The 27,507-nt window shown below is 43.4% G+C and overlaps 1 protein-coding gene across 1 annotated transcript in view; it reads right to left on the bottom strand.

Annotated features, from left to right (window-relative positions):
- Nucleotides 1–27,507, bottom strand: part of nudt14 (nudix (nucleoside diphosphate linked moiety X)-type motif 14) — a 71,783-nt gene that overhangs the window by 26,149 nt on the left and 18,127 nt on the right. Inside the window, exon 2 of the mRNA XM_023973774.2 lies at nucleotides 5,362–5,405. Within this exon, the coding sequence (XP_023829542.1) occupies nucleotides 5,362–5,405 (44 nt within the window). The remainder of the gene's footprint in view (nucleotides 1–5,361; nucleotides 5,406–27,507) is intronic.

Below are 27,507 nucleotides of genomic sequence, written 5' to 3'. Positions count from 1 at the left end.
AGTACACACATAACCATTATAAAAAGGAGCCTGGGTGGGGAAAGTTCTTTATCGCCAGACATGACGATTGATTTTGGCCTCAGGGCACTGATTAAGAAAGGCTATGTTCCATTTTAGGGCCCTCTATCCCTTCCTTCCTGCCTCCTTTCCATCATCCCTGCTCAAGAAGAGGAAGTCACTTCCTAGGAGCTGAGCCCCTCGCCCTCTCCAGTAGGAGGACGGGAGACTGAGGAAATCAATTCCATTTCAATTCAGTGAATTTAGAAAGTAAACTCAAAAGCTGCATGTTTTTTATTTCCAATGTGGATTTCAGATTTTTGTTGATTTTTTACAAACATTAGATCAAAGTTACCCCAGGCTCTCAGTCCAGTGATAGCAAAAGGAGGAAGGGACATAGGGGCAGTGTACGGTATGGCTAGGCCAGATCTGGGCTGAAGCGGGACAAACCAGCCTGCTGCTTTTACCTCACGGCAGGCCCGGGCTTGTCGACTGTTCAACGCCGCTTCCCCCCAAAACCTGTGCTAATGGTTAAACCGTGGGACAGCTAAATGGGCTCTCTGAACATTTCACGCACAGTTAGGCTTGTGGCCTTCTCCGTGGGGCTTCTGGCTAGCCAGTAGGGAATAGTATAGGGTGTTGAGGACAATCCTCTATGAAGAGATGCTTCAACTGGCTCAGTTGGAAGGCGCATGGTTGCTTATAACAGTAGTTGTGGGTTTGAATCCCACATGACCCACATATCCTACTGTATATGTGTTAATTGGATGTCCCTTCAGATAAAATGCAAAATCCTCTCCTAAACTACCAAAAGAACAAAAATAATTAAGACTCCAAGAAAATCTCTTTCAATTAATGAGATGGGAATGGATGCCCACTCCAAACAAAAATTTAAGAGTGTTCTCTCCCTTTCCAAGTCACACCATTACAACTATTCCCCCCATTCCTTCACCCTTCAGATTGACACCAACTCTGGGCTCTCTCCCCTTGCCTTCCCAGGGCCCGTGGTGAGGACTAGTGCAGCACAAAGGACTGCAGTGGGGCCTGCTGTAGTGGTAGTAATGACATGAACAGATGCTACTTCTAATGGCTATACCCTTCACCGCTCCCCCATTAAAAAACACCCAAACACGCATGCAAAAGCCCCCACAAATACACACTTTAAAAAAAACTCAGCACAATAAACACGTGCTGTTACACAAATACTCCAATAAACAAATGTGCTAACATAACACTGAGTTATGTAGGTAAATGCAGTGCATTCGGAAAGTATTCAGACCTTGACTTACCACATTTTGTTATGTTAGAGCCTAAATCAAAAATGTATTGATTTGTTTTCCCCCCTCAATGACAAAGCAACAACTGTTTTTTAGAAAAAAATATTGTTGATAAAATAAAATAAAACTGAAATATCAAGGAAGTTTATAGTGTTTATACAGGACGTACCGCCCCCACCTTCTGTTAACCAATTATGTCAATGTGGACCTATACGGAGAAATACAGTGCCCTCCGCATTGTTGCAAAATTTGGAAAGCGCACGTCAGTACAGAGCGTGATTTAGCTTCTGCAAGCCTCCGGAGGTTCCGCAATTGCGTCACACCCTCTGTACAGAGCCTCCGGACAGCATTGTTAGATCAAGCATAAATTGTCTTTCAGCTAGCGCTAAGTCGGGCTGTACCTACGCCAAAACTCATGTAATTTTCATCCTATAGCTTGTTCTCCATCTTCTTTTTAAAATAGTGAGCCAACACGTTTTCAGCACTTTTATTTTCATGACTGATCAAAACAAATTCTCTCTCATCTCGACATATAGTGAAAAATATGTTTGGAACATCAAAACCGCTATCAAATCGCGATTTAATAAAAAATAAAAATGGGGAGATTCGTGAGAATCGCAATATATATCGTATCCGCACCTACAGTTGAAGTCGGAAGCTTACATACACTTAGGTTGGAGTCATTAAGACTCGTTTTTCAACCACTCCACAAATTTCTAGTTAACAAACTATAGTTTTGGCAAGTCTGTAAGGACATCTACTTTGTCCATGGACACCAGTAATTTTTCCAACAATTGTTTACAGACAGATTATTTCACTGTATCACAATTCCAGTGGGTCAGAAGTTTACATACACCAAGTTGACTGTGCCTTTAAACAGCTTGGGAAATTCCAGAAAATTATGTCATGGCTTTAGAAGCTTCCGATAGGCTAATTGACATCATTTGAGTGAATTGGAGGTGTACCTGTGGATGTCTTTCAAGGCCTACCTTCAAACTCAGTGCCTCTCTACTTGACATCATGGGAAAATCAAAAGAAATCAGCCAAGACCTCAAAAAAATAATTGTAGACCTCCACAAGCCTGGTTCATCCTTGGGAGCAATTTCCAAACGCCTGAAGGTACCATGTTCATCTGTACAAACAATAGTACACAAGCATAAACACCATAGAACCAGGCAGCCGTCATACCGCTCAGGAGGGAGACGCGTTCTGTCTCCTAGAGATGAACGTACTTTGGTGCAAAAAGTGAAAATCAATCCCAGAACAACAGCAAAGGACCTTGTGAAGATGCTGGAGGAAACAGGTACAAAAGTATCAGTATCCACAGTAAAACAAGTCTTATATCGACATAACCTGAAAGGCCGCTCAGCAAGAAAGAAGTCACTGCTCCAAAACCGTCATAAAAAAGCCAGACTACGGTTTACAACTGCACATGGGGACAAAGATTGCATGTTTTGGAGAAATGTCCTCTGGTCTGATGAAACAAAAATAGAACTGTTTTACCATAATGACCATTGTTATGTTTGGAGGAAAAAGAGGGAGGCTTGCAAGCCTAAGAACACCATTCCAACTGTGAAGMACGGGGGTGGCAGCATCATGTGGGGGTGCTTTGCTGCAGGAGGGACTGGTGCACTTCACAAAATAGATGGCATCATGAGGTAAGAAAATGATGTGGCTATATTGAAGCAACATCAGTCAGGAAGTTAAAGCTTGGTCGCAAATGAGTCTTCCAAATGAACAATGACACCAAGCATACTTCCAAAGTTGTGGTAGAATGGCTTAAGGACAACAAGGTCAAGGTATTGGAGTGGCCATCACAAAGCCCTGACCTCAATCCTATAGAAAATYTGTGGGCAAAACTGAAAAAGCGTGTGCGAGCAAGGAGGCCTACAAACCTAACTCAGTTACACCAGCTCTGTCAGGAGGAATGGGCCAAAACTCACCCAACTTATTGTGGGAAGCTTGTGGAAGTCTACCCGAAACATTTGGCCCAAGTTAAGCAATTTAAAGGCAATGCTACCAAATTCACTCAATTAGTATGTAAACGTCTGACCAACTGGGAATGTGATGAGAGAAATAAAACCAGAAAAATCTACTATTRTTCTGACATTTCACATTCTTAAAATAAAGTGGTGATCCTAACTGACCTAAGACAGGGAATTTTCACTAGGACTAAATGTCAGGAATTGTGAAAAACTGAGTTTAAATGTATTTGGCTAAGGTCTATGTGAAATGTAAACTTCCGACTTCAACTGTAAGTACTGTGATATCATATCCTGATATCCCTGGCAATTCCCAGCCCTAATGAACTATCAAATACCCTTTTCACATTATTGTGCCGACCCAAAATGCATTGGCTCAGCTTTTTATTTTTACATTGTCCTTTCTAGCATGGTTCCAGCAACTATGGTGGATAAGTAGGCCTAACCAGGCCAGCACAGCAGTACAATTCAGCTTGGCTCAGCTCAGTGTGAAAATAGTTAAAGATACTGATTGCTCAATACAAAGCCCACCCATATAGATTATCCCATGCAGATACATATTCCAAATCTAAACATATCTATCCAGTGTAGGCTATTTGGGGTTTATGAAAGTATGAGACCCACCACCATCAGCCTCCTATTTTAAGATGCTACCATTTTCCGCTCCCTTTACTCCCTTTCTTTCTATTCCATCCCCTCTCCTCATAAATTTGGTCCCTTTCCCTGACCTTTTTTCAGAGAGGAAACCTGAAACAACCTCCACTTTTACCTTCACATCTCCATTGGAACCCACCCATGTCTTGCCTCCACTTTCAACAAGAATTTCCATACCGTTTTTTGAACACTGATTAAAGGTGCAGGCCAATATTTCTCTCTAATTATAAACATCCGTTTACCGTTTACAAAAAGGACCATTATGCAAACCAACTCCTAGAGGTTAACCCCATGGTCCTGTCATCGTCCACTCTGGAAATGTCTGCAGAGGCACTTCGACTGAAGGCCAGATTCGGATGTGCCAGGGGGGCTTTTCACTGGGAAGTAGACCTGCATTTTTCAGTTTACTGCTCTTTTCTCCAGATCGCCATTCTTTCCCAGTAAAATGATCTCTCAGGGGTTGGTGGGGGGAGATGCAGGAATGAGGGCTTAAACGGCCCATGAAGTACCCCAAGGGCACAACACTACTGCTCTCTGAATAGCAGGTGGGAGCCTGGCGATGTGCTTTGACACTAAGGTGCGATATTACCCTTCCACTGGCCTTGTCGTTCGTCAGGATTTTATAGTCATTGTTCAACAGTGTAATAAGTCCACAATTAAGAACACCTTGTTTCACCCAGAATGTTACTGTATTTTGGCAATTTATAGGGTGGCCATTCTATGAGAAGTGATTGCTTCCTGAAAGGTCAACGACAGACAAGGGAGTCATGATTTGTCTGACACCGGGACCCTCAAAGGTGATACTTATTTGGTGAATTAAAGCTTCTTCGGTGGGAGAGTAGTTTCTACCTTCCTCTGTACTGGTAATGTGAATCACACAGACTTTTTACCCTGCAGTGGGCGGTATTACCATGTGCTTACCATCATCCTTACCATCATCCACATTCAGACTGATAAGACTTAAACGAAGCAAAGAGCCCCTTTCAGATATGCATAAGAGACTGACAGCATGCGACCAAAGCTGTGGTGATGGGACTGGAGTGACTTTACTCTGATATAGAAAAAGTGGTTACAATAGTGTCAACACACCTCAGTTTTTAAATCTCCACGATAAATACCCAGAGCTTATATCGACTGAAGGGAGAAATTGTCAGGATGTTGCCTCTTTCCCAAGCTCATTGAAATGGCATTAATATGATATTTTTGAGGTTACTAGGTAACATGTCAAAGTGAACGGTATGGGAAGGCATTGGGAAAAGCGACAGAGGGGAGCCATGTGGGAATTTAAAAGTCTTCACTTCTTGACCACTGACCATTAGGGACTCCTCCTCTCAGCTGACAGCGAGGGCGATGGGGTGGTGAAACAATTGAAGAGTGTGTGTGTGTCAAGCTCTGGCACAGAATTTTCTCTTACCAACAATGAAACAGGTCAATGGCAGATAGAAGCTCACCTGTCATGAGTTCGCATGAAGTCCCACGATTTCTTTGTCCCATTCTGTGAATGAAACAAAAACAGAAAACAACAAATGACATTCACATTCTGAAACCATTGTGCTAGGACCCACTGTCCTACACGTCGGTGGGCTCGGATGGATATCAAATCATCCGTGAACGCATATAAAAGGCTCTTTTGTAAATCCAGGTGTAGACTGAGGAAAGGAACTAAACAAATAAAAACAATGGCTTCACACAAGACATCGGCCTCCTCTTCAGTGCGTCAAACATAGCTACCACATCAATAAACACACTAGCCTACTCCCACAGAAAACATCTTGACGGACAAACAGAAACCAACATAGCACCTGCACCAAAAAAGTGCCTATTTACAAAGTCCTTTGGGCTATTGATGAGTCGACTTTGGCGATTGGCTATGCCAAGACTAATCAGAATGAATTTCCTCTTTTGCTATCAGTTTCTGGCTTGGACAGTGTTAAAGCTTGGCACTTGGGAGCCAGGTCCACCAACTGTAGAGCCAGGCCCAGCCAATCAGAATGAGTCTTTCCCCACAAAAAGCGCCTCCGCAGGTGAAAAAGCAGGATGTGGAGGTCCTGGGCTGGCATGCACGCAGTCGGGTGCACGCAGTCTGCAGTTGTGAAGCCGTTTGGACATACTGCCAAATTCTCTAAAACAACATTGCAGGCGGCTTATGGTAGAGAAATTAACATTCAATTCTCTGGACACCCTTCTGTTGGACATTCTTGCAGTAAGCATGCCAATTGCACACTCCCTCAAGACTTGAGTCATTAGTGGCATTGTGTTGCCTGACAAAATGGCACATTTTAGAGTGGCCTTTTACGGTCCCTAGTAGAAGGTGCACCCGTGTAATGATCATGTTCAATCAGCTTCTTGATAAGCCACACCTTTTAGGTGGATGGATTATCTTGACAAAGGATAAAATGCTCACTAACAGGGATGGCACAATTTGAGAGAAACACGTTTTGTGCGTATGGAACATTGTATTTCAGCTCATGAAACATGGGACCAGCACTTTACGTGTTGCATCTATATTTTTGTTCAGTGTGCATATTCTGCCATTGAGCTGAGAGAAAATGTTTTAAAGCAAATTTCTTGCAATTCTATGCATTTTGCCATGGCTAATGCTCTGTTATTTTGCTCAAACATAATAAATACTGCTAAATTAAATAGTTTTTGGAATTTTAAATTCTCCCCGTCTAGCTTTTATTTTGTTGATTGATAGTTGGCAAAGATGATATTATAAAACAAAATAGGTCCATTATCTATTCTACATACTTTATATCTGGTTTTAGTCCTTTTAAGTTTACACTGAAAGTGTTTTTTTTTCATCCCGAAAATGTATATATTTTTTTACACTGCTTGGACTTATGAAGCCTGAAAAAACACTTAGGTGGCTCGCCTAAGGATTTCAATCCCTGCCTCTCTCCGCTACAGTTATGTAAACCTCTACGACACACATACACACAGTCCCTTCTTAGGTAAATCTCTGGCATGTTTGATTACTTTGACGCCTGGGGATAGGAATTAAGCAGAGCAGAGCAGCACAAGATGGGGCATGTAGGAGAACACTACTATAATACTAGGCGGAAGGCATGAGTCTTGTATGTACATAAATGCTATTGTATAGCAACACACACCTAAAAACATACTGCAAAACATTGTCACCTAGCACCGGCTCACAATGAACTGTAGCCTACTATGTGAGCCGGCCAACAAAAGGGGCTTACTAGTGGGTGAGTAGGGAAATTAAAACGCCAGCGGAGGGAGGGCTGTGGGCCTTCACACCTGCAGACTGACAAAATGTCTGTCTGTGTATGTAATTTTTTGTCTCAATAGAAAAATGTATGACATACTGGCTCAGTGGCTTGCATCATGTCAAATTTCAAATATCTAAAATACTAATAGCAAGACATTGTAATATTGTGATGCTAGTTAAACTCCGCTGTGTAAGAATGGTAGACTGGATAAATAGGGGTTGGGTTGCACGATAAGCATTTTGCCCATATTTGGGCTTAGCAGATGCCCATCCTGCCACACCCATCTCAGACTGGACAGGCCCCAACAGAGAGTAGGAGGGTTGGAGGGAGGAAGAAACCCCTGTTAGCTCAGATGACAGGAGTTTACTAGAAAAACTGAAGTAAATGCCAAAGATGCCTCATGTGGGTGTATGCTGGCACTGGATTCAGAACCACCCAGGTTTTTTAAGGACTTTGCAGTGCCAGCACAGGGCAAAATTAAAGGCCACATTCCTTCCCTATGTTGACTCAGATGACAGGCCATCATGGACTTACCCAGCATCCAAGGGCTCCATGCTACTAGTCCTGCTGTTATATGGCGCTATGGCAACCTACTGGACACACTGCTTTTCCTACGCAAGATTGTTGTTTTATCTATATGATTCTGTTAGTTATTGATTATCCATCTACCCACACTCTTCTGCTATACAGGAAACAAGCCTATGGCTGGCTAGTCAACTCTTCTGCTCCCGAGKGGCGCAGCAGTCTAAGGCACTGCATTTCAGTGCTAGAGGCGTCACTACAGACCCTGGTTAGAGTCCAGGCTGTATCACACCTGGCTGTGATTGGGAGGCCGTCAATGTAAATAAGAATTTGTTCTTAACTGACTTGCCTATTTAAATAAAGTTACATAAAAAAAAATATGTAAAAACACTTTGGTGATGTTCATTTCATCACAGGTTATAAAAAAAATATATCCACAATTTTGATTTTGACAGGACAGGGCCTTTAATGCAAGTCGGGTAACTGACCATGCAATCTGATGGTTGGTTGGACGGATGGTCGATCCAGGCTGGTTTGGTCATTAGGTGATGATTACAGAAGTTAATTCTCGAGACAGAGACAGTTGACAGGCCATCGGCTCACTGAGCCAAACGAAGCTTTGCAATTTCAGAAACTTATCCCCATGTTATGGTTAAACAACTTCGGCATGACCTAACAAGTCCTTGGTCGTCAACATAAGAGGCTTGATCTGTTAATAAGAAGCTTGCATAATGGCCAATGTGCATCATTAACTGCTGGCTCTAGCGTAAAATGAGAGTGTGGAAAGTGAGTTTGCATACTGCTCCAGCAACCGAAGCGCAGCAAGAGAGGCCATCAAAGGTCATGTTTGCTTTAGGGCCCCTTCCGTCATCCCTGATAATGAGTATTTTGGCTCCAAAATGTGGCGGGAATTGCCGTTCGTGCCAGCGAGAAGCACGTCCAAGGGGTTATTACCCCAGAGAGCCAACAAATGGCTGAAGACAAACAAACAAAATCTTCTGGCCATCACAACCTTGCGGCGCATTCACAAACCGAGAACGTGTTAAGGTGAACTAGTTCCTAGCGAGGCGCGCTCAATGAGTGGTTCAACATCAGCCCTCACCTTTCTGAAAATAAAGTCCTAATCAATTTCATGAGGGAAATTAGAAAGCACATTATAGGCCTGTCTTAGATTATACAGTACCAGTCAAAAGTTTGAACACACCTACTCATTCAAGGGTTTCTTAATTTTGACTATTTTCTATCTTGTAGAATAATAGTGAAGACAACAAAACTATGAAAAAACACATATGGAATCATATAGTAACCAAAAAAGGTGTTAAACAAAACTAAATACAATTGAGATTCTTTAAAGTAGCCACCTTATGCCTTGATGACAGCTTTGCACACTCTTGGCAGTCTCTCAACCAGCTTCATGAGGAAGGAGTTCCCACATATGCTGAGCACTTGTTGGCTGCTTTTCCTTCACTCTGCAATCCAACTCATCCCAAACCAACTTAATTGGGTTGAGGTTGGGTGATTGTGAAGGCCCAGTCATCTGATGCACTCTATCACTCTCCTTGGTCAAATAGCTCTTACACAGCCTGGAGGTGTGTTTTGAGTCATTGTCCCATTGAAAAACAAATGATAGTCCCACTAAGCACAAACTAGATGGGATGGCGTATCGCTGCAGAATGCTGTGGTAGCCATGCTAGTTAAGTGTGCCTTGAATTCTAAATAAATCAGACCGTGTCACCAGCAAAGCACCCCCACATCACACCACCTCCTCTATGCTTCACTGTGGGAACTACACATGCGGAGATCATCCGTTCACCTACTCTGCGTGGTGTCCTTTAGTAGTGGTTTCTTTGCAGCAATTCGACCATGAAGGCCTGATTCACGCAGTCTCCTCTGAACAGTTGATGTTGCGATGTGTCTGTTACTTGAACTCTGTGAAGCATTTATTTGGGCTGCAATTTCTGAGGCTGGTAACTCTAATGAACTTATTCTCTACAGCAGAGGTAACTCAGGGTCTTCTTTTCCTGTGGTGGTCCTCGTGAGAGCCAGTTTCATCATAGCGCTTGAGGGTTTTTGTGACTGCACTTGAAGTAAACTTAAGTTCTTGGAATTTTCCGGACTGGCTTACCTTTGTCTCACAATAATGATGGACTGTCGTTTCTCTTCAGTTATTTTAGCTGTTCTTGCCATAATATGGACTTGGTCTTTTACCAAACAGGGCTATCTTCTGTATCCTACCCCTACCTTGTTACAACACAACTGATTGGCTCAAACACATTAAGAAGGAAAGAAAATTCCACAAAATTAACTTTCAACAAGGCACACCTGTTAATTGAGAATAAACACCTCAGTATCATACAATTGCATTTTTTACTTAAATTTAACTAGGCAAGTCAGTTAAGAACAAATTCTTATTTACAATGACGGCCTACCCCGGCCAAACCCGGATGATGCTGGGCCAATTGTGCGCCGCCCTATGGGACTCCCAATCACAGCCAGATGTGATGCAGCCTGGATTCAAACCAGGGACTGCAGTGACACCTCTTGCACGGAGATGCAGTGCCATAGACCGACCGCTGCGCCACTCGGAAGCCCCACAATGGACAAGTAAAGTAAACACAAAAGCCAAGCTGAAGCAAAGCGGTTGAGTCTTTTGGAAATGAATAATCAGTATAGTTGCCTAAGAAAGCCAGGCTATCAGGTGTGTGCACACCTCAAAGGAATCTACACATATTTGTGTAGGTGTGGAAATATATTTTCTCCTGTATGAGACTGGAAAGGGGGAAAGGTTCAAAAGGCACCATTTCACTACAAGCACGTGCTTGCGTGCATAGTTGTGGAGGTGGGCATGTTTAGATCTGCGGGCCTGTTTGGAAGTGAGAAACTGGGAAATTAAAATGGTGACTGCCCCACATAATGACCTGCCTCAGAGGTCATGGTACAAAGCATGATCCATCAAAGCACACTTTTCCAGCTTCTCTACCCAATACAACTGAGCAAATTATTGCATACGCATGTACAAACCAATTACAAAGAAGGGGAAGAATCAGGTTTCTGGAGCATCAATGTCAGACTTAGCTTTTACTGTAAATGACAGTAAATACCCCAGCCCAAATTCAAGGGTAAATGAGAGTGCCGCAGAGAAGCTACAAGTTCAAGCAGAACAGACATGCCAAACGCATGAAAAGCGATGACGAGCACTGAAAGTGAAAGCAGGGTAAATCCACCGCCTCTGTACATGCGCCCTGACATGCTTACGGGAAACGCAGGTATTGACACGAGTTCCCGATTCAGTGGAGGCATGTAATTACTGACACAAAATCCTGCAGTGTCAACTAACAGCGCGAGTGTCTGACACGCTTGCTGCGGTTCCTCCCTGGGGCCAAGCCAACTGCACCCTTCTCACTTTCCCTTGGCGAGAGCAAACTACTGATGAGGGAGCCAATGATAGAGCACCTGTCACCATTAAGGTTGAATACGCTTTGCACTTGGGGGCTTTGCAAACATAGTAGGTGGGTGATCACGCAACATTTTAGCATCATTTTTGTAGTATACATTTGATTATGATCTTTTAGTAGCCTCACGAGTCCAGGAAAGGAACGAGTCAACTCAAAAGATAGAGAGCTGCCAAAGTGTAGGAAACACCAGGTGAAGCTATTTTAGTACAAGGCATTATGCTTTAGAAATTCATCAACCATTGATGATGGGTAACACTGCAATGACAATGCCCCACTGATGCATCTTCAAAAGGCTTGTTCAAATCATGTAAAATGTGGGAATTAGGCTTGTTCTGTAAATGCCCTTTTATGGCAATGATGAAGGCAGCTTGTAGAAATGGGTTTTCTAAGCGACCCTCAGCAAAAGCTATCAAGGCACAGCCAAAGCAATCATCCCTGACCGTACACACTTCCAAGTGTTTGGTGCGCCACGTGCTGTTCCAACTCCTCTTGTCTCCTTCAGTGCCTCTCTGAGGGTTTTCTTTGGGGATGAGGGGACAGCTGGCAAGCTAAGAGGGGTGCGAAAGTGGCACTGTGGGAAGGGTCTTGGCTCAACTGCATGGGGCAACCAGTGGAAGTCGCACGGTGCTGGGAGGCAGGGGGAGGGTATCCGGGTATCAAAGAATGAGCCATGGTGACACAATGAGCTCTTTTGAGAGGCGCAATGGGCCTCTAGGAAGATCAAAGGCGACAGAGTCGAGACCTGTGTCAGCTCCAAGACAAATAGGCCAGGTCCATTGGGTGCCTCACACACACGACAGCCATGTGTTCGATTCAGTGTAGAAATTAGATACTGACTGTCTATTAATAAAAGTGCTTACCTTTGAAATATGTAAGCAGCATAAAAGCAATGAGCCTGTGTCTATACTGCAGTCAGAGTAACCCACCCTACTACAGATTCTAAATGTGCAGTATTGAGGACAACAAAATATAGCTTGGCCTACAGCAAAACTATCATTGTATTCAGAAACAAAAGAATACAGAGCAAGCTTCGTTTTCAGACAATCTTCACCTGCATCAACTCCACGTTCCCTCTTTTTATGACTGGTCTCAAGGTGAGGAACTGATGTTCCCCTATGAGGGACAACCTGTTTGGGGCCCGCCTGCCTGTCACCCCCCTCCTATGGTACCCTGTCACTACACCCAGATGGTGGCGGTCCCTCATTAACAGAGGCCACTTACTGGGGCAGCTTGAATAGCCCTTGGGGACCCCGAGAATCACCGGTGACACAGATTGCAATACAGATCACAGGGAAGAGGGGAGCGCAGGGAAGCTGCAGGAACCTTGAAGTTAATGTGGTCCCCCTGACTCAGGGCGCAATAAAGACAGATCCTCGTGTGAATGGGTATTAAAGGGAGGGGGAGCCTTGTTCTTTTAGGTGCTTAAAGTCTAATTACCATCGTTCCCCTAGTTTATAGTGCTTCGACCCCGGCAGCTGCCGAAAATTTCAATTGCTGTCACGCTGCCRGGTACAATGGCAGTCTTTAATTCCAACCATGTGCCATTCAATTTCCCAGGATTTAGGCCCCGCTCCTTGCCGGGCTCCCTGCGAGTGACAGTGGGTGTGTCATGTTTTGAAGCGCTTCTGACACCATTCATGTGTATTCTCATAGTGTGCATCAAGTTTCACACTGGCAAAGAGTGGCATGGTTCCTCACAACTTAATTGGGGATTCAAGCAAGAGGACACCGCAGCCCCTTGTGGCACTCAACCACAAGTAGCCTAACATGGGCAACAGCCTTAGTAACCATCTACATAAAAACTCCCTGCTTCTTATAAAGTCCAGCAAAATTAGAGATGACGACCTGAAAGAGGTTGTCACTTTGTGGAGTGACTACCTGAAAAACAAAAACAAAAAACATACTCCCCTCCGTATTCATTTGTACAGTGAAGCCCAAACTTTTTAATTTAGCTCTATACTCTTTTGGATTTGAGATCAAATGTTTTATGGAGGCGACAGTACAGAATGTCACCTTTAATTTCATACATATGTTTTATGTTTAAAAACTAAAGCACTTTATGTATCTAGTCCCCCCATCTGAAGGAATCATAAGTATTTGGACAAATTCCCTTGGTGTATTACATTCAGTCAAAAGTTTAGTATTCCTAGCACGCAATGCCTACATCAAGCTTGTGACTCTACAAACTTGATGGATGCATTTACAGTTTGTTTTGGTTGTGTTACAGATTACATTGTGCCAAATAGAATTTAATGGTAAATAATGTACTGTATAATTTGTCACTTTTATTGTAAATAAGAATAGAAAATGTTTCTGGAAAATAATATTTTTTATTTTATTTCACCTTTATTACTGGCCTACCAGGTAGGCCAGTTGAGAACAAGTTCTCATTTACAACTGCGACCTGGCCAAGATAAAGTGCGACAAAAACAGAGTTACACACGGAATAAACAAAAGTACCGTCAATAACACAATAGAAAAATATATGTTACAGTGTGTGCAAATGTAGTAAGATTAGGGAGGTAAGGCAAAAAAATAGGCCATAGTGGCGAAATAATTACAATTTAGCATTAACACTGGAGTGATAGATGTGTACAGATACTGGGGTGCAAAAGAGCAAATAATAATATGGGGATGAGGTAGTTGGGTAGTGCTATATACAGATGGCTGTATACAGGTACAGTGATCGGTAAGCTGCTCTGACAGCTGATGCTTAAAGTTAGAGAGTGAGATACAAGACTCCGGCTTCAGTGATTTTTTGCAATTCGTTCCAGTCATTGGCAGCAGAGAACTGGAAGKAAAGGCAGCAAAAGGAGGTGTTGGCTTTGGGGATGACCAGTGAAATATACCTGCTGGAGCGCATGCTACGGGTGGGTGCTGCTATGGTGAYCAGTGAGCTGAGATAAGGCGGGGCTTTACCAAGMAAARATTTATAGATGACCTGGAGCCAGTGGGTTTGGCGACGTATATGTAGCAAGGGCCAGCAAACGAGAGCATACAGGTTGCAGTTGTGGATAGTATATGGGGATTTGGTGACAAAACGCATGGCACTGTGATAGACTGCATCCAATTTGCTGAGTAGAGCGTTGGAGGCTATTTTGTAAATTACATCGCCGAAGTCAAGGATCGGTAGGATAATCAGTTTTACGAGGGTATGTTTGGCAGCATGAGTGAAGGAYGCTTTGAGAAATAGGAAGCCRATTTTAGATTTAATTTTGGATTGGAGATACTTAATGTGAGTCTGGAAGGAGAGTTCACAGTCTAACCAGACACCTAGGTATTTGCAGTTGTCCACATATTCTAAGTCAGAACCGTCCAGAGTAGTGATACTAGGCGGGCGGGCAGCAATCGGTTGAAGAGCATGCATTTAGTTTTACTAGCATTTAAGAGCAGTTGGAGGCCACGGAAAGAGTGTTGTAAGCATTGAAGCTCGTTTGGAGGTTTGTTAACACAGTGTCCAAGGAAGGGCCAGATGTATACAAAATGGTGTCATCTGCGTAGAGGTGGATCAGAGAATCACCAGCAGCAAGAACGACGACATTGATATATTCAGAGAAAAGAGTTGGCCCGAGAACTGAACCCTGTGGCACCCCCATTGAGACGGCCAGAGGTCCAGATAACAAGCCCTCCGATTTGACAAACTGAACTCGCTGAGAAGTAGTTGGTGAACCAGGTGGTGAACCAGGTGAGGCAGTCACTTGAGAAACCAAGGCTATTGAGTCTGCCAATAAGAATGTGGTGATTGACAGAGTCGAAAGCCTTGGCCAGGTCGATAAAAATGGCTGCACAGTACTGTCTTTCATCTATGGCAGTTATGATATCGTTTAGGACCTTGAGCGGCTGAGGTGCACCCATGGCCAGCTCGGAAACCAGATTGCATAGCGGAGAAGGTACGGTGGGATTCGAAATGGTAGGTGATCTGTTTGTTGACTTGGCTTTCGAAGACTTTAGAAAGGCAGGGCAGGATGGATATAGGTCTGTAACAGTTTGGGTCTAGAGTGTCTCCCCCTTTGAAGATGGGATGACCGCAGCAGCTTTCCAATCTTTGGGGATATCAGACGATACGAAACAGAGGTTACGAAACAGAGGTTGAACAGGCTAGCAATAGGGGTTGCAATAATTTTAGAAAGAGAGGGTCCAGATTGTCTAGCACAGCTGATTTGTAGGGATCCAGATTTTGCAACTCTTTCAGCACATCAGCTATCTGGATTTTTGTGAAGGAGAAGCAGGGGGGGCTGGGCAAGTTGCTGCGGGGGATGCAGAGCCGTTGGCCAGGGTAGGGGTAGCCAGGTGGAAAGCGATTATCGTAGATTTAATCGGTGGTGACCGTGTTTCCTAGCCTCAGAGCAGTGGGCAGTTGGGAGGAGGTGCTCTTATTCTCCAAGGACTTTATGGTGTCCCAAAACTTTTTGGAATTAGTGCTACAGGACACAAATTTATTTTTGAAAAAGCTAGCCTTCGCTTTTCCTAACTGACTGTGTATATTGGTTCCTGACGTCCCTGAAAAGTTGCATATCGCGGGGGCTCTTCGATGCTAATGCAGTAAGCCACAGRATGTTTTTGTGCTGGTCAAAGGCAGTGAAATCTGGAGTGAACCAAGGGCTAGATATGTTCTTAGTTCAAAGTTTTTTGAATGGGGCATGCTTATTTAAGATGAGGAAAGCACTGTTGAAGAACAGACCAGGCATCCTCTACTGACGAGATGAGGTCAATATCCTTCCAGAATACCAGGGCCAGGTCGATTAGAAAGGCCTGCTCGCTGAAGTGTTTTAGGGAGCATTTGACAGTGATGAGGGGAGGTCGTTTGACCGCGGGCCCATTACGGACACAGGCAATGAGGCAGTGATCGCTGAGATCCTGGTTGAAGACAGCAGAGGTGTATTTAGAGGGCAAGTTGGTCAGGATGATATCTAAGAGGGTGCCCATGTTTACGGATTTAGGGTTGTACCTGGTAGGTTCCTTGATAATTTGTGTGAAATTGAGGGCATCTAGCTTAGATTGTAGGATGACCGGGGTGCTAAGCATATCCCAGTTTAGGTCACCTAACAGTACGAACTCTGAAGCTAGATGGGGGGCAATTAATTCACATATGGTGTCCAGGGCACAGCTGGGGTCTATAACACACGGCAACAGTGAGAGACTTATTTCTGGAAAGGTGGATTTTTAAAAGTAGAAGCTCGAACTGTTTGGGCACAGACCTGGATAGTATGACAGAACTCTGCAGTAGATTGCAACTCCGCCTCCTTTGGCAGTTCTATCCTGACAGAAAATGTTGTATTTGGGGATGGAAATTTCTGAAAGTTTGGTGGCCTTCCTAAGCCAGGATTCAGACACGGCTAGGATATCAGGGTTGGCGGAGTGTGCCAAAGAAGTGAATAAAACATTTAGGGAGGAGGCTTCTGATGTTAACATGCATGAAACCAAGGCTTTTACAGTTACAGAAGTCAACAAATGAGAGCACCTGGGGAATAGGTGTAATGCTGGGGGCTACAGGGCCTGGGTTAACCTCTACATTACCAGAGAAACAGAGGAGGAGTAGGATAAGGGTAGAGCTAAAGGCTATAAGAACTGGTCGTCTAGTGCGTTGGGAACTGAGAATAAAAGGAGCAGATTTCTGGGGGTGGTAGAATAGATTCAGGGCATAATGTACAGACAAGGGTATGGTAGGATGTGAGTACAGTGGGGGTAAACATAGGCATTCAGTGACAATGAGAGAACTTGCATCTCTGGAGACACCAGTTAAGCCAGGTGAGGTCTCCCCAATATATTGTCACCTTTATCGTAAATACGAATAGAATATGTTTCTGAACAGTTGTGCATTAATGTGGATGATACCATGGTTACGGATAATCATGAATGCATCGTGAATAATAATGAGATAAAAAAAAACACAAATATCATACCAACAATGCTAACCTCCCCTGTTATTGGTAATGGTGAGAGGTTAGCATGATCTTCGTGCATCTGTAACTTTCTCATCATTATTCAAGATTAATTTATGATTATCTGTAATCATGGTAGCATCCACATTAATGTGTTCAGAAACATATTCTACTCGTATTCATGATAAAGGTGAGAATATTATTTACCATAAATGTATATATTGGGCACAATATAATCCAAAACACAACCAAAATAGACTACAAATGCATCCAACAAGTCACTAGCTTTATGTAGTCATTGATTGCATGCTATGAACATGGGACTAAATACCAAACTTTKGCCTAAATGTATTTGTCAAAATACTTCTGACACCTTCAAATACGGATACAAAGTTAATAAACAGTAAAACAGATATGTATGAAAATACTTTCAAATAAAAAGGTGACATTCTGTACTTTCGCCCCATAAAACATTTGAACTCAAATCCAAAATGCTGTAGTACAAAGCCAAATTAAAAGTTCTAGCTTTACTGTCCAAATAAATACATAGGGGAATGTACATTTAAGCCTAGGCTATATGAAATAACCGAAGATTAGGCTACCCAAGTAAAACATTTTAATAGGTTCTGGAAATACAGCCTACACACTGCATTTTTGGGCCTGATGAGAATATAAACTCTGTGGATTGTCGAAATCTCTCGGTGTGCATTGCAATATTGGGAATTTTGCGATAATGATAATACACATTAAACTGGGTGGGTCGAGGCCTGAATGTTGATTAGCTGAAGGGCGTGGAATATTAGACCGTATACCAGAGGGTATGACAAAACATTTATTTTTAATGTTCTAATTATGTTGGTAACCAGTTTATAATAGCAATAAGGCACCTCTGGAGTTTGTGGTATATTGGCCATATACCACACGTCCTCATGCCTTATTGCTTGAATATAAAATCATCCAGCCAGTCCCTTTAGTTCTGATGGCACACAGGGCATAATATAATAGGGACTACTTTATTAAAGAATTCAGATTGCCATGGTTAATTGGAACACAATGAACAATTAAGCACAGTAGTGCCACCTGACAAGAGACGAGAGGGGGTTTCTCAAATAGTCCACGGAGACAATCGGCTGCTTTGTGACGAAGAACTAAGGCGGCGACAAAACAAGCCATAAACACTAATTAAGGAGAGAGCCTCTTAGATTTGTCATTAGCTTCCTTTTTTTGTGAGGGAGAGGGGGAAGAGGGAAGGGAGTAAAACAGAATAAGTGTTTGTGTGTGTATGTTACAGGGGGGAGGCATGGAGGGAAGGATGCAGATGCACTGTGGAGAGAGGGAAGCCTGGGAAGAGATGCCAGCTCCTTTCAATTGAAAGGGGTCCCCCCCCTTCGCGCTCCAGAAGACAGAGCTAGGATGAAAGAAACAAGAAAACAGAGGGAGCCTTCCATCCTCTTTTGTCTTCCATCTGCTGTCTTTTGCAACAGTAGGCCTAGCTCCCAAAAATTACCCCCCTGGTCATTCTCTATGCCCTACTTCAGCCTCTTAAGGGGACCTGAGGATAAGACTACCCCAGGAGAGTTCAACCTCACACCACCACTGCTGGGCCTACCTTCAAACCTTCAATTACTCACCCAACAGGGTCCTCAATTACACAGCTGCTTGATGGGGACAGTCAGAACAAAAGCTTATCTCCTTTCCCACTGGAACAATGTGATGCATTATAAAACAAGTTCTGAGAAATCTGCAATCTGATTGGATGGAATTGGGTTCTAAGCCTTTAACAATTCCCCGTTATCTGCACTGTCTGAAGTAGCCTAATGACTCGCTGAATTAGTATGTTACGTCAAAATATCAATACACCAACTCCAAGCCTTGACCCCCAAAAAAACCTGACAATTTCTTTCGCCTCAGATCTGTAACCAGTAGTAACTACAAACGTCAACGAAGGTCATCATAAAAGAAATCTAATCTAACGTTCCCATCCTCCTCCCCCCCAAATAACAGTGCGCTGAGGTGGCATTGCTAGCCAGCGTCAGGTTTGGAGATCTCAGCCGTTTAAAAAAAAAAAACTAAAAAATAATTCACGATAGCTAGCTGTACTCGGAGCTTACCGGTATGCAGCTGGTTAGCTAGCTATGATTACACCATGGTCATGTATGTGACAAATAACCATCTAACTAGTGACTAGTTATTGTTCAATGGGGCTTTCTCCATTCTGATTGTTTTATACTGTTCAATCAAACGTTAATCTCATTTGCGATCATTTCCACACTGTCACATAGGGCTGGACAATATGGACAAAAAAATCTAGACCTTATTTTAACCAAATATTGCAAATTACTTATCATTTAGATCTAAACACGTAGGTGAACTGTTGGAATCATGGAAATAGAATGATTATTCTAATTCTATAGTTAGTGTTGTTTGACATGACAACTAATGAAAAGGCCAGGAAGGCTTTCATAGAATTAGGAATTAGAACACTAATAGGATCTCTATGGAGGCATTATTGTGACAAAGTAGTAACCAAAGTGTTGGTGAGCATTTCCCAGGGGAGTGGGACCCTATAGTCTTTGGCTACATTATAAATGTTCTCTCTTACTTCATGTATCTAATATATTCATGCTTATTCATCTCTGATTTAGAAGACACTGTTGTACTAAAAACATGCTGATTTAAGCCTACACCAGCACTGGTGCGCTAACTCAGTACATTTATTAGCTAGCTAGCGATTAACATTAGCAGCTTACACAATTTATTTTAGCCACAACTTGATAAGAAAAGAAACTAGCTGTTTGCAGACAGTAAGATACAAAATCTAAGTGTTAATATAGCTTGTGGATTTATATTAAAAAGCAAGGTGGAAAGCAACATCATTGACATGAACATATTGTTGTATCTGCTGCATTGACCATGCAGAGTGAAGAGTGAACGGTCTGCAATTGATCTTGTGGTCGAGCAATAACAACTGCGCTGCGCTCATTGAGTGACGGGGCCGGGGTTTGGTGAGGAGGGAGAGAGACGACTCAAGTAGACTATAAAAACGGAGGGGCGTATCACATTTAAGAAACCAAACATTGAAACACTGCTATAGAAGCTACAGTAAAAACCCAACCGGTCCATGCATCAAAACCWGTATATAGTAAAATACGGTATACAGCCCAGCCCTACTTTTTGGTGGTCTGAGCATCATTGTTTACTGGAACAATCCAGTCTCGCAGGGAAGTGCTAGACAGGATGTAGACACAATGCCCCCAAATGGCGGGCGCAGGAGGAAAAATGGCCCGTCGTCAGCAACATGTCTCCGTCGTACAGTGAGAAAATGTTCCTGCACTGCAGCCTCGTCACCCCTGCAGACAGGTCCTACAGTATGGGAGGCGGCGAGAGCTGGCCTGAGTGTGTGTGGGTGCGTGTGTGAATGGGTGCAACAGTGCTTCACAATGTTGGGAAACATTCATGCTGAACAAAAACATTAAAACGCAACATGGTCCCATGTTTCATGAGCGGAAATAAATGATCCCAGAAATGCTCCATACGCACAAAAAGCTTATTTCTCTAAAATGTTGCTCTATTTTGTTTACATCCCTTTTAGTGAGCATTTCTCCTTCGCCAAGACAATCCATCCACCTGACATGCGTGGCATATCAATAAGCTGATTAAACAGTATGATCATTACACAAGTGCACCTTCTGCTGGGGACAATAAAAGGCCACTAAAATGTGCAGTTCTGTCACTCAACACAATGCCACAAGTTGAGGGACACATGTACGCAATCAAGGGTTTTTCTTTATTTTACCATTTTCTACATTGTAGAATAATAGAAGACATCAAAACTATGAAATAACACATATGGAATCATGTAGTAACCAAAAAAAGTGTTAAATAAAAATATACTTTATATTTGAGAATCTTCTTACAAGTAGCCACCCTTTGCTTTAACAGCTTTGCACACTCTTGGCATTCTCTCAACCAGCTTCACCTGGAATGCATTTCCATTAACAGGTGCGCCTTGTTAAAAGTTAATTTGTGGAGTTTCTTTCCTTCTTAATGCATTTGAGCCAATCAGTTGTGTTGTGACAAGGCAGGGGTGGTATACAGAAAACAGCCCTATTTAGTGAAAGACCAAGTCGATATTATGTCAAGAGCAGCTCAAATAAGCAAAGAGAAATGACAATCCATCATCACTTTAAGACATCAGTCAGTCAATCCAGAACATTTCAAGAACTTTGAAAGTTTCTTCAAGTGCAGTCGCACAAAAACTATCAAGCGCTACCCTCTTAGACCCAGAGTTACCTCTGCTGCAGAGGATAAGTTCATTAGAGTTACCAGCCTAGGAGAGTTGAAATAACATACATCAACATCTGGGTGAATCAGGCCTTCATGGTTGAATTGCTGCAAAGAAACCACTACTAAAGTACACCAATGAGAAGAAGAGAAGTGCTTTGTCCAAGAAACATGAGCAATGAAAAGACCSGTGGAAATCTGTCCTTTGGTCAGAATTTTTGGTTCCAACTGCCGTGTCTTTTTGAGAGGCAGAGTAGGTGAACGGATGGTCTCCGCATGTGTAGTTCCCACCGTGAAGCATGGAGGTGGTGGTGTGATGATGTGGGGGTGCTTTGCTGGTGACACTGTCAGTGATGTATTTAGAATTCAAGGCACACTTAACCAGCATGGCTACCACAGAATTCTGCAGTGATATGCCATCCTATCTGGTTTGCGCTTAGGACAATGACCCAACACACCTCCAGGCTGCGTATGGGCTATTTGACCAAGGAGAGTGATGAAGTGCCGCATCAGATGACCTGGCCTCCACAATCCCCCAACCTCAACCAAATTGAGATGGTTTGGGATGAGTCGGTCCGCAGAGTGAAGGAAAAGCAGCCAACAAGTGCACAGCATATGTAGGAACTCCTTCAAAAGCATTCCAGGASAAGCTGGTTGAGAGAGTGCCAAGAGTGTGCAAAGCTGTCATCAAGCATATTTGAAKAATATCAAATATAAAATATATTTAGATTTGTTTAACAGTTTTTTGGTCACTACATGATTCCATGTGTTATTTCATAGTTTTGTTGTCTTCACTATTATAGAAAAGGGTACAAATAAAGAAAAACCCTTGAATGAGTACCGGTAGGTGTTCTAAAACTTTTGACCGGTAGAGCGCGTATGWAATAAATATATATATATTATATATTATATATATTATATATTATATATATTATATATATATATAAAATTATCAGGGACCCAAGGGGATCAATGCACGCACATACACACACATTGACAGGGTCAGAGGTCAACCCTACGGACCACCTGTCTATCAGAGAGGAACCCTCCTGTGCAAACTTAACGAGGCCCACTGCCAGCCACGATGCAGTCTGGTAGTAGCACCCCAGGACTGCACTGGGGCTTACTCTCACCCCATTTCCTCCAACTTCTCCAGTCTCCACATGGTCTTAAAGGCCCAATGCAGCTGTTGTTATATCAATATCAAATAATTTCTGGGTAACAGTTAAGTGCCTTACTGCAATAGATTTTCAATAAAATGGGCAAAAAAGTGGAGAGGGGAAAACTGAAGGTTTGGAACTCTTTGTTATTGGTCTATTAGCGAATTTACCGCAAGGTGATGTAACCATGGAAAGAAAACTTCCGCCCATGCAAACCTACTGATTAGAAGGTCCTGTGTAGTTTGTATTTTTAACCAGCAACTATCAGAAAATAACACTAATCAAATTTTTGGGTTTCATCTGTTGACTGCACTGGGCCTTTAACCATAAGCTACCTCTAATGAGCTCATTGGCAGACGAACGGTGTGGGAAAGAAAGCATTTCATGGGAAGCGCCACCTTATCTCGCTCATTGAGCCCCCATGCATTCATCACCTCCCGCCTGCCACATCTGCCTCCCCTCCCCGCAAATCCCATTTCCTGGGCGTCTATTGAGCGTGCTCAGTGGTGAGGGTCGCCACACGTTTTCCCATGGCCTTCTCACCCCTGTGCCTACCGCCCCAGCCCTCCCCCAGATGAAAAAACACACACTACCCCCACTCACCATTGTCAGTGCCTCAACTGTTGTGCTTCCCCATACACTGCTGGATGCACACTGCGGTCCGCTCACCGGCCTTGCCTTAATCCAGCCCCCCACCCTATTTTCCACACACACACACATACTTGACATCCTAAATTCCAACACACACACAATCTTGAGAGCCTAAACCCCTTTGATAACCCCACTCCACAACACACACCCTTGCTCAGCTTTGATACCACCCCCCCACTCCCCCCAAGAACACCACTGCTGAAGCAGTAGCTGGTTCAGCCTAATCGCTGGGATATGTCGCCTCACGAGACGTAGGTAGTGTCTAACAGCTCCGAACGACCTAACCCACTGGCCGAGCCTCAGAGCTGTGGCCTGGGTTTCATTATTCCACTGGTTGCCTAATTAATGGAGTCTTAATCCGGCAGGCCCAACAGTGCCGGCGACTGATGATCAGGCTACCTGTGCCGAGATGGGCAGGGCGCACTGCATGTGTGAGAGAGTGAGGTGGAGAAGGAAAAAGTAAAAGAAATAGGGAGAGAGGGTGTCACCATGAATATGTTTAGAATTCAGGATGGCACAAAGGCAGCTTAAATTTAGACACGTCTTTCACCTTGCTACTGTAAGCAATTCTAACCAAGCATTTAAGCCTATTTTTGTTGCTAAACTAAACATTGATCCAAGATTGCTGCATTCTTACTCCAAAAAAATGTCATACAAAGAGACACAGAATTCCTAAAATGGGTCAGAATCTATACAATTTTACCATATCAACAATGTAGCACGTTCCATTTCACATTGTCCATTCTGTAGACCTAGAATAAGTTTTGTACTCCATCACATTGATATAAACATAGTTAGGTTACCCTTTCAATATTTCTATCCAAGAGTTTCGGCACAACACTTCTAAAGTCTCAAGGACCAGGTCAGTGAGGACTAAGCTCTACATGCTTTCCACATGTTTCTCAACTGCCTAAATGGCACCCAGAAATAGCAGGAGGATGTTGGTKTACTCTAACAAGGAAACTAGCAAGTCATCCTGGATTCCAGCATCTGTACGGCTTGGTAACGCTTCCTCACTGCGAAATYCAGCAAAAWTCTTAGAGCGCGGAATTGGATCACGGAAAGCACCTGATGATGATGCTACCTGACAGGGGACACACAAGGGGGCAGAGGACCTATCTAGGAGGGCTCCTGAAGAGAGAGGCTGCCTACAGGTGGTGAGGAGTGTGAGTGTGGGCAGGAAGGCGGGGTGGTGGAGGCTTCTCAGTGGCAGTGCCAGCAAAGAGTGGGTGGCAGAGCGCTGTGACTCAGTGCTGCGGCTGTGGCTGCTGCTATTGAGACTTAGACTCCTTGGAAGGAAGGAAGCTGGAGAGAAATTGATAAGGGCCCCCTTGAAGCTTTGGTGCCGACTGCCAACAAAAGGAGTAAAACCCCATAGGCCTACATGACCACTCTCTAGGTAAGCCTCGCGTCCCACCAAGGCCAYATAGCCGTCACACTAGCAGCAGTGTGAAGCACACCGCATCCGTGCATACACACACACACTCCAAAAAAACATGATTTTTGGTTCTTTCAAAATGTGATCAATGGAAGGAGGATTATTGACATATATCTCAAAGCAAAATTGAGAAAAAAAATATTGAAAAATGTGGGCCTTACCCAGGCCTCCATGTTTCATCTGTAGGTGCTCTACAGCAACAACAAAAAATGGTCATATGAAGCTTTGCCGCTTGCTCTGTAATATGAGTAGCAGGCCTATTTCGTTAAAAAAATACAAAATAGAGATATTGTTGAACATAATGTGCTAGTTCCAAAGTTATGATGACATTTGCAGTGAATGGGAAAACGGATCATAGTGATTGATCACTACTTGGAAATAACCAGTTTTTGGATGGACATTAAATAGTGGAAGTCCKCAATGGCAAAGTAGTCAACTGGGTAGGACATCCTATGGGTTAAGGAAAGCTCACACAATGCCATCCAGGTCATCAGGAGGGATCAGCCAATGAATTATACTCATGCGCCAACATTCCACAAGCTCAGTTGGCAGTGGCAATATGCACCCTTTCAGTTTGTTTACCAACACAAAGTAGAAGGGGWAAAATGTACTACTTCAAAATGGAGATGACCTCAATGGCGCTGCCCATGCCCTCAGACGCCATAATAGAGAGTACCACAGCATTAGTCATAATGCCCTTGAAACCTAGCGGTCCAACAAGGAAATTCTTTCCACCATTTTTCCCATAAGGGATTTTAGAAATACATAAAATATTTATWTAACTAGGCAAGTTAGTTAAGAACAAATTCTTATTAACAATGTCAACCTACCAAAAGGGAAAAGGGATTAAAAATAAATACAATATAAAATATAGGACAAAAACACACACCACGACAAGTGACAACACTACATAAAGAGACCTAAAACAACATAGCAAGGAAGCAACACATGACAACACAGCATGGTAGCAACACAGCATTACAAAATGGTAGCAGCACAACATGGTACAAACGTTATTGGGGACAGACAACAGCGCAAAGTAGATACTGACAGTTGTGGCTGCTTTGTGTGATGTAAGAGTGTCCATGATTGAGTCTTTGAATGAAGAGATTTAGATAATACTGTCCAGTTTGAGTGTTTGTTGCAGCTCGTTCCAGTCGCTAGCTGCAGCGAACTGAAGACGAGTGACCCAAGGATGTGTGTGCTTTGGGGACCTTTAACAGAATGTGATTGGCAGAACGGTGTTGTATGCGGAGGATGAGGGCTGCCGTAGATATCGCAGATAGTGGGGAAGTGAGGCCTAAGAGGGTTTTATAAATAAGCATCAACCAGTGGGTCTTGCGACAGGTAAACAGAGATGACGAATTTACAGAGGAATATAGAGTGCACTGATGTGTCCTATAAGGAGCATTGGTGGCAAATCTGATGGCCGAATGGTAAAAAACATCTAGTCGCTCAAGAGCACCCTTACCTGCCGATCTATAAATCACGTCTCCATAATCTAGCATGGGTAGGATGGTCATCTAAATCAGGGTTAGTTTGGCAGCTGGGAGGAGAGAGGAGCGATTACGATAGAGGAAACCAAGTCTAGATTTAACTTTACCCTGCAGCTTTGATATGTGATGAGAGAAGGACAGTGTACCGTCTAGCCACACTCCCAAGAACTTGTATGAGGTGACTACCTCAAGCACTAAACCCTCAGAGGTGGTAATCACACCTGTGGGAAGAGGGGCATTTTCTTACCAAACCACATGACCTTTGTTTTGGAGGTGTTCAAAACAAGGTTGAGGGCAGAGAAAGCTTGTTGGACACTAAGAAAGCTTTGTTCTAGAGCGTTGAACACAAAATCCGGGAAGGGGCCAACTATTATCTGCATATAAATGGATGAGAGAGAGCTTACTACTRCCTGAGCTATGTTGTTGATTTAAATTGAGAAGAGTGAGGGGCCTAGGATCGAGCCTTGGGGTACTCCCTTGGTGACAGGCAGTGGCTGAGACAGCAGATTTTCTGACATTATACACTGCACTCTTAGAGAGGTAGTTAGCAAACGAGGCCAAAGACCCATCAGAGACACCAATACTCCTTAGCAAGGCTATATACAGTAGCGAGGCTATAATACAGGCACCGGTCAATAGGGCTAATTGAGGTAGTATGTACATGAATGTGTAGTTAAAGTGACTATGCATATATAATAAACAGAGATTAGCAGCAGCGTAAGAGAGGGGTTGGGGGGGACGACRACAATGAAAATAATCCGGGTAGCCATTTGATTAGGTGTTCAGTAGTCTTATGACCTGGAGGTAAAAGCTGTTGAGAAGCCTTTTGGTCCTAGACTTGACGCTCCGGTACCGCCTGCCATGCGGTAGCAGAGAGAACAATCTATGACTGGGGAGGATGGGGTCTTTGACAATTTTTAGGGCCTTCCTCTGACACMGCCTGGTGAAGAGGTCCTGGATGGCAGGCAGCTTAGCCCCAGTGATGTACTGGGCCGTACGCACTACCCTCTGTAGTGCCTTGAGGTCGGAGGCCGAGCAGTTGCCGTACCAGGCAGTGATGCAATCAGTCAGGAAGCTCTCGATGTTGCAGCTGTAGAACCTTATGAGGATCTGAGGACCAATGCCAAATCTTTTTAGTTTCTTGAGGGGGAACAGGCTTTGTTGTGCCCTCTTCACAACTGCCTTGGTGTGTTTGAACCATTCTAGTTTGTTGGTGATGTGGACACCAACAGACTTGAAGCTCTCAACTAGAGGTCGACCGATTAATCGGAATGGCCGATTAATTAGGGCCCATTTCAAGTTTTCATAACAATCGGAAATCGGTATTTTTGGACAGTTTTTTTTTTACACCTTTATTTAACTAGGCAAGTCAGTTAAGAACACATTCTTATTTTCAATGACGGCCTAGGAACGGTGGGTTAACTGCCTTGTTCAGGGGCAGAACGACAGATTTTTACCTTGTCAGCTCGGGGATTC

Source organism: Salvelinus sp. IW2-2015, linkage group LG28 (assembly GCF_002910315.2).
Source record: "Salvelinus sp. IW2-2015 linkage group LG28, ASM291031v2, whole genome shotgun sequence".
NCBI classification, from domain to species: Eukaryota; Metazoa; Chordata; class Actinopteri; order Salmoniformes; family Salmonidae; genus Salvelinus; species Salvelinus sp. IW2-2015.
The sequence above is the reverse complement of the archived record's forward strand: the minus strand, read 5'-3'. Positions and strand labels throughout refer to the sequence as shown.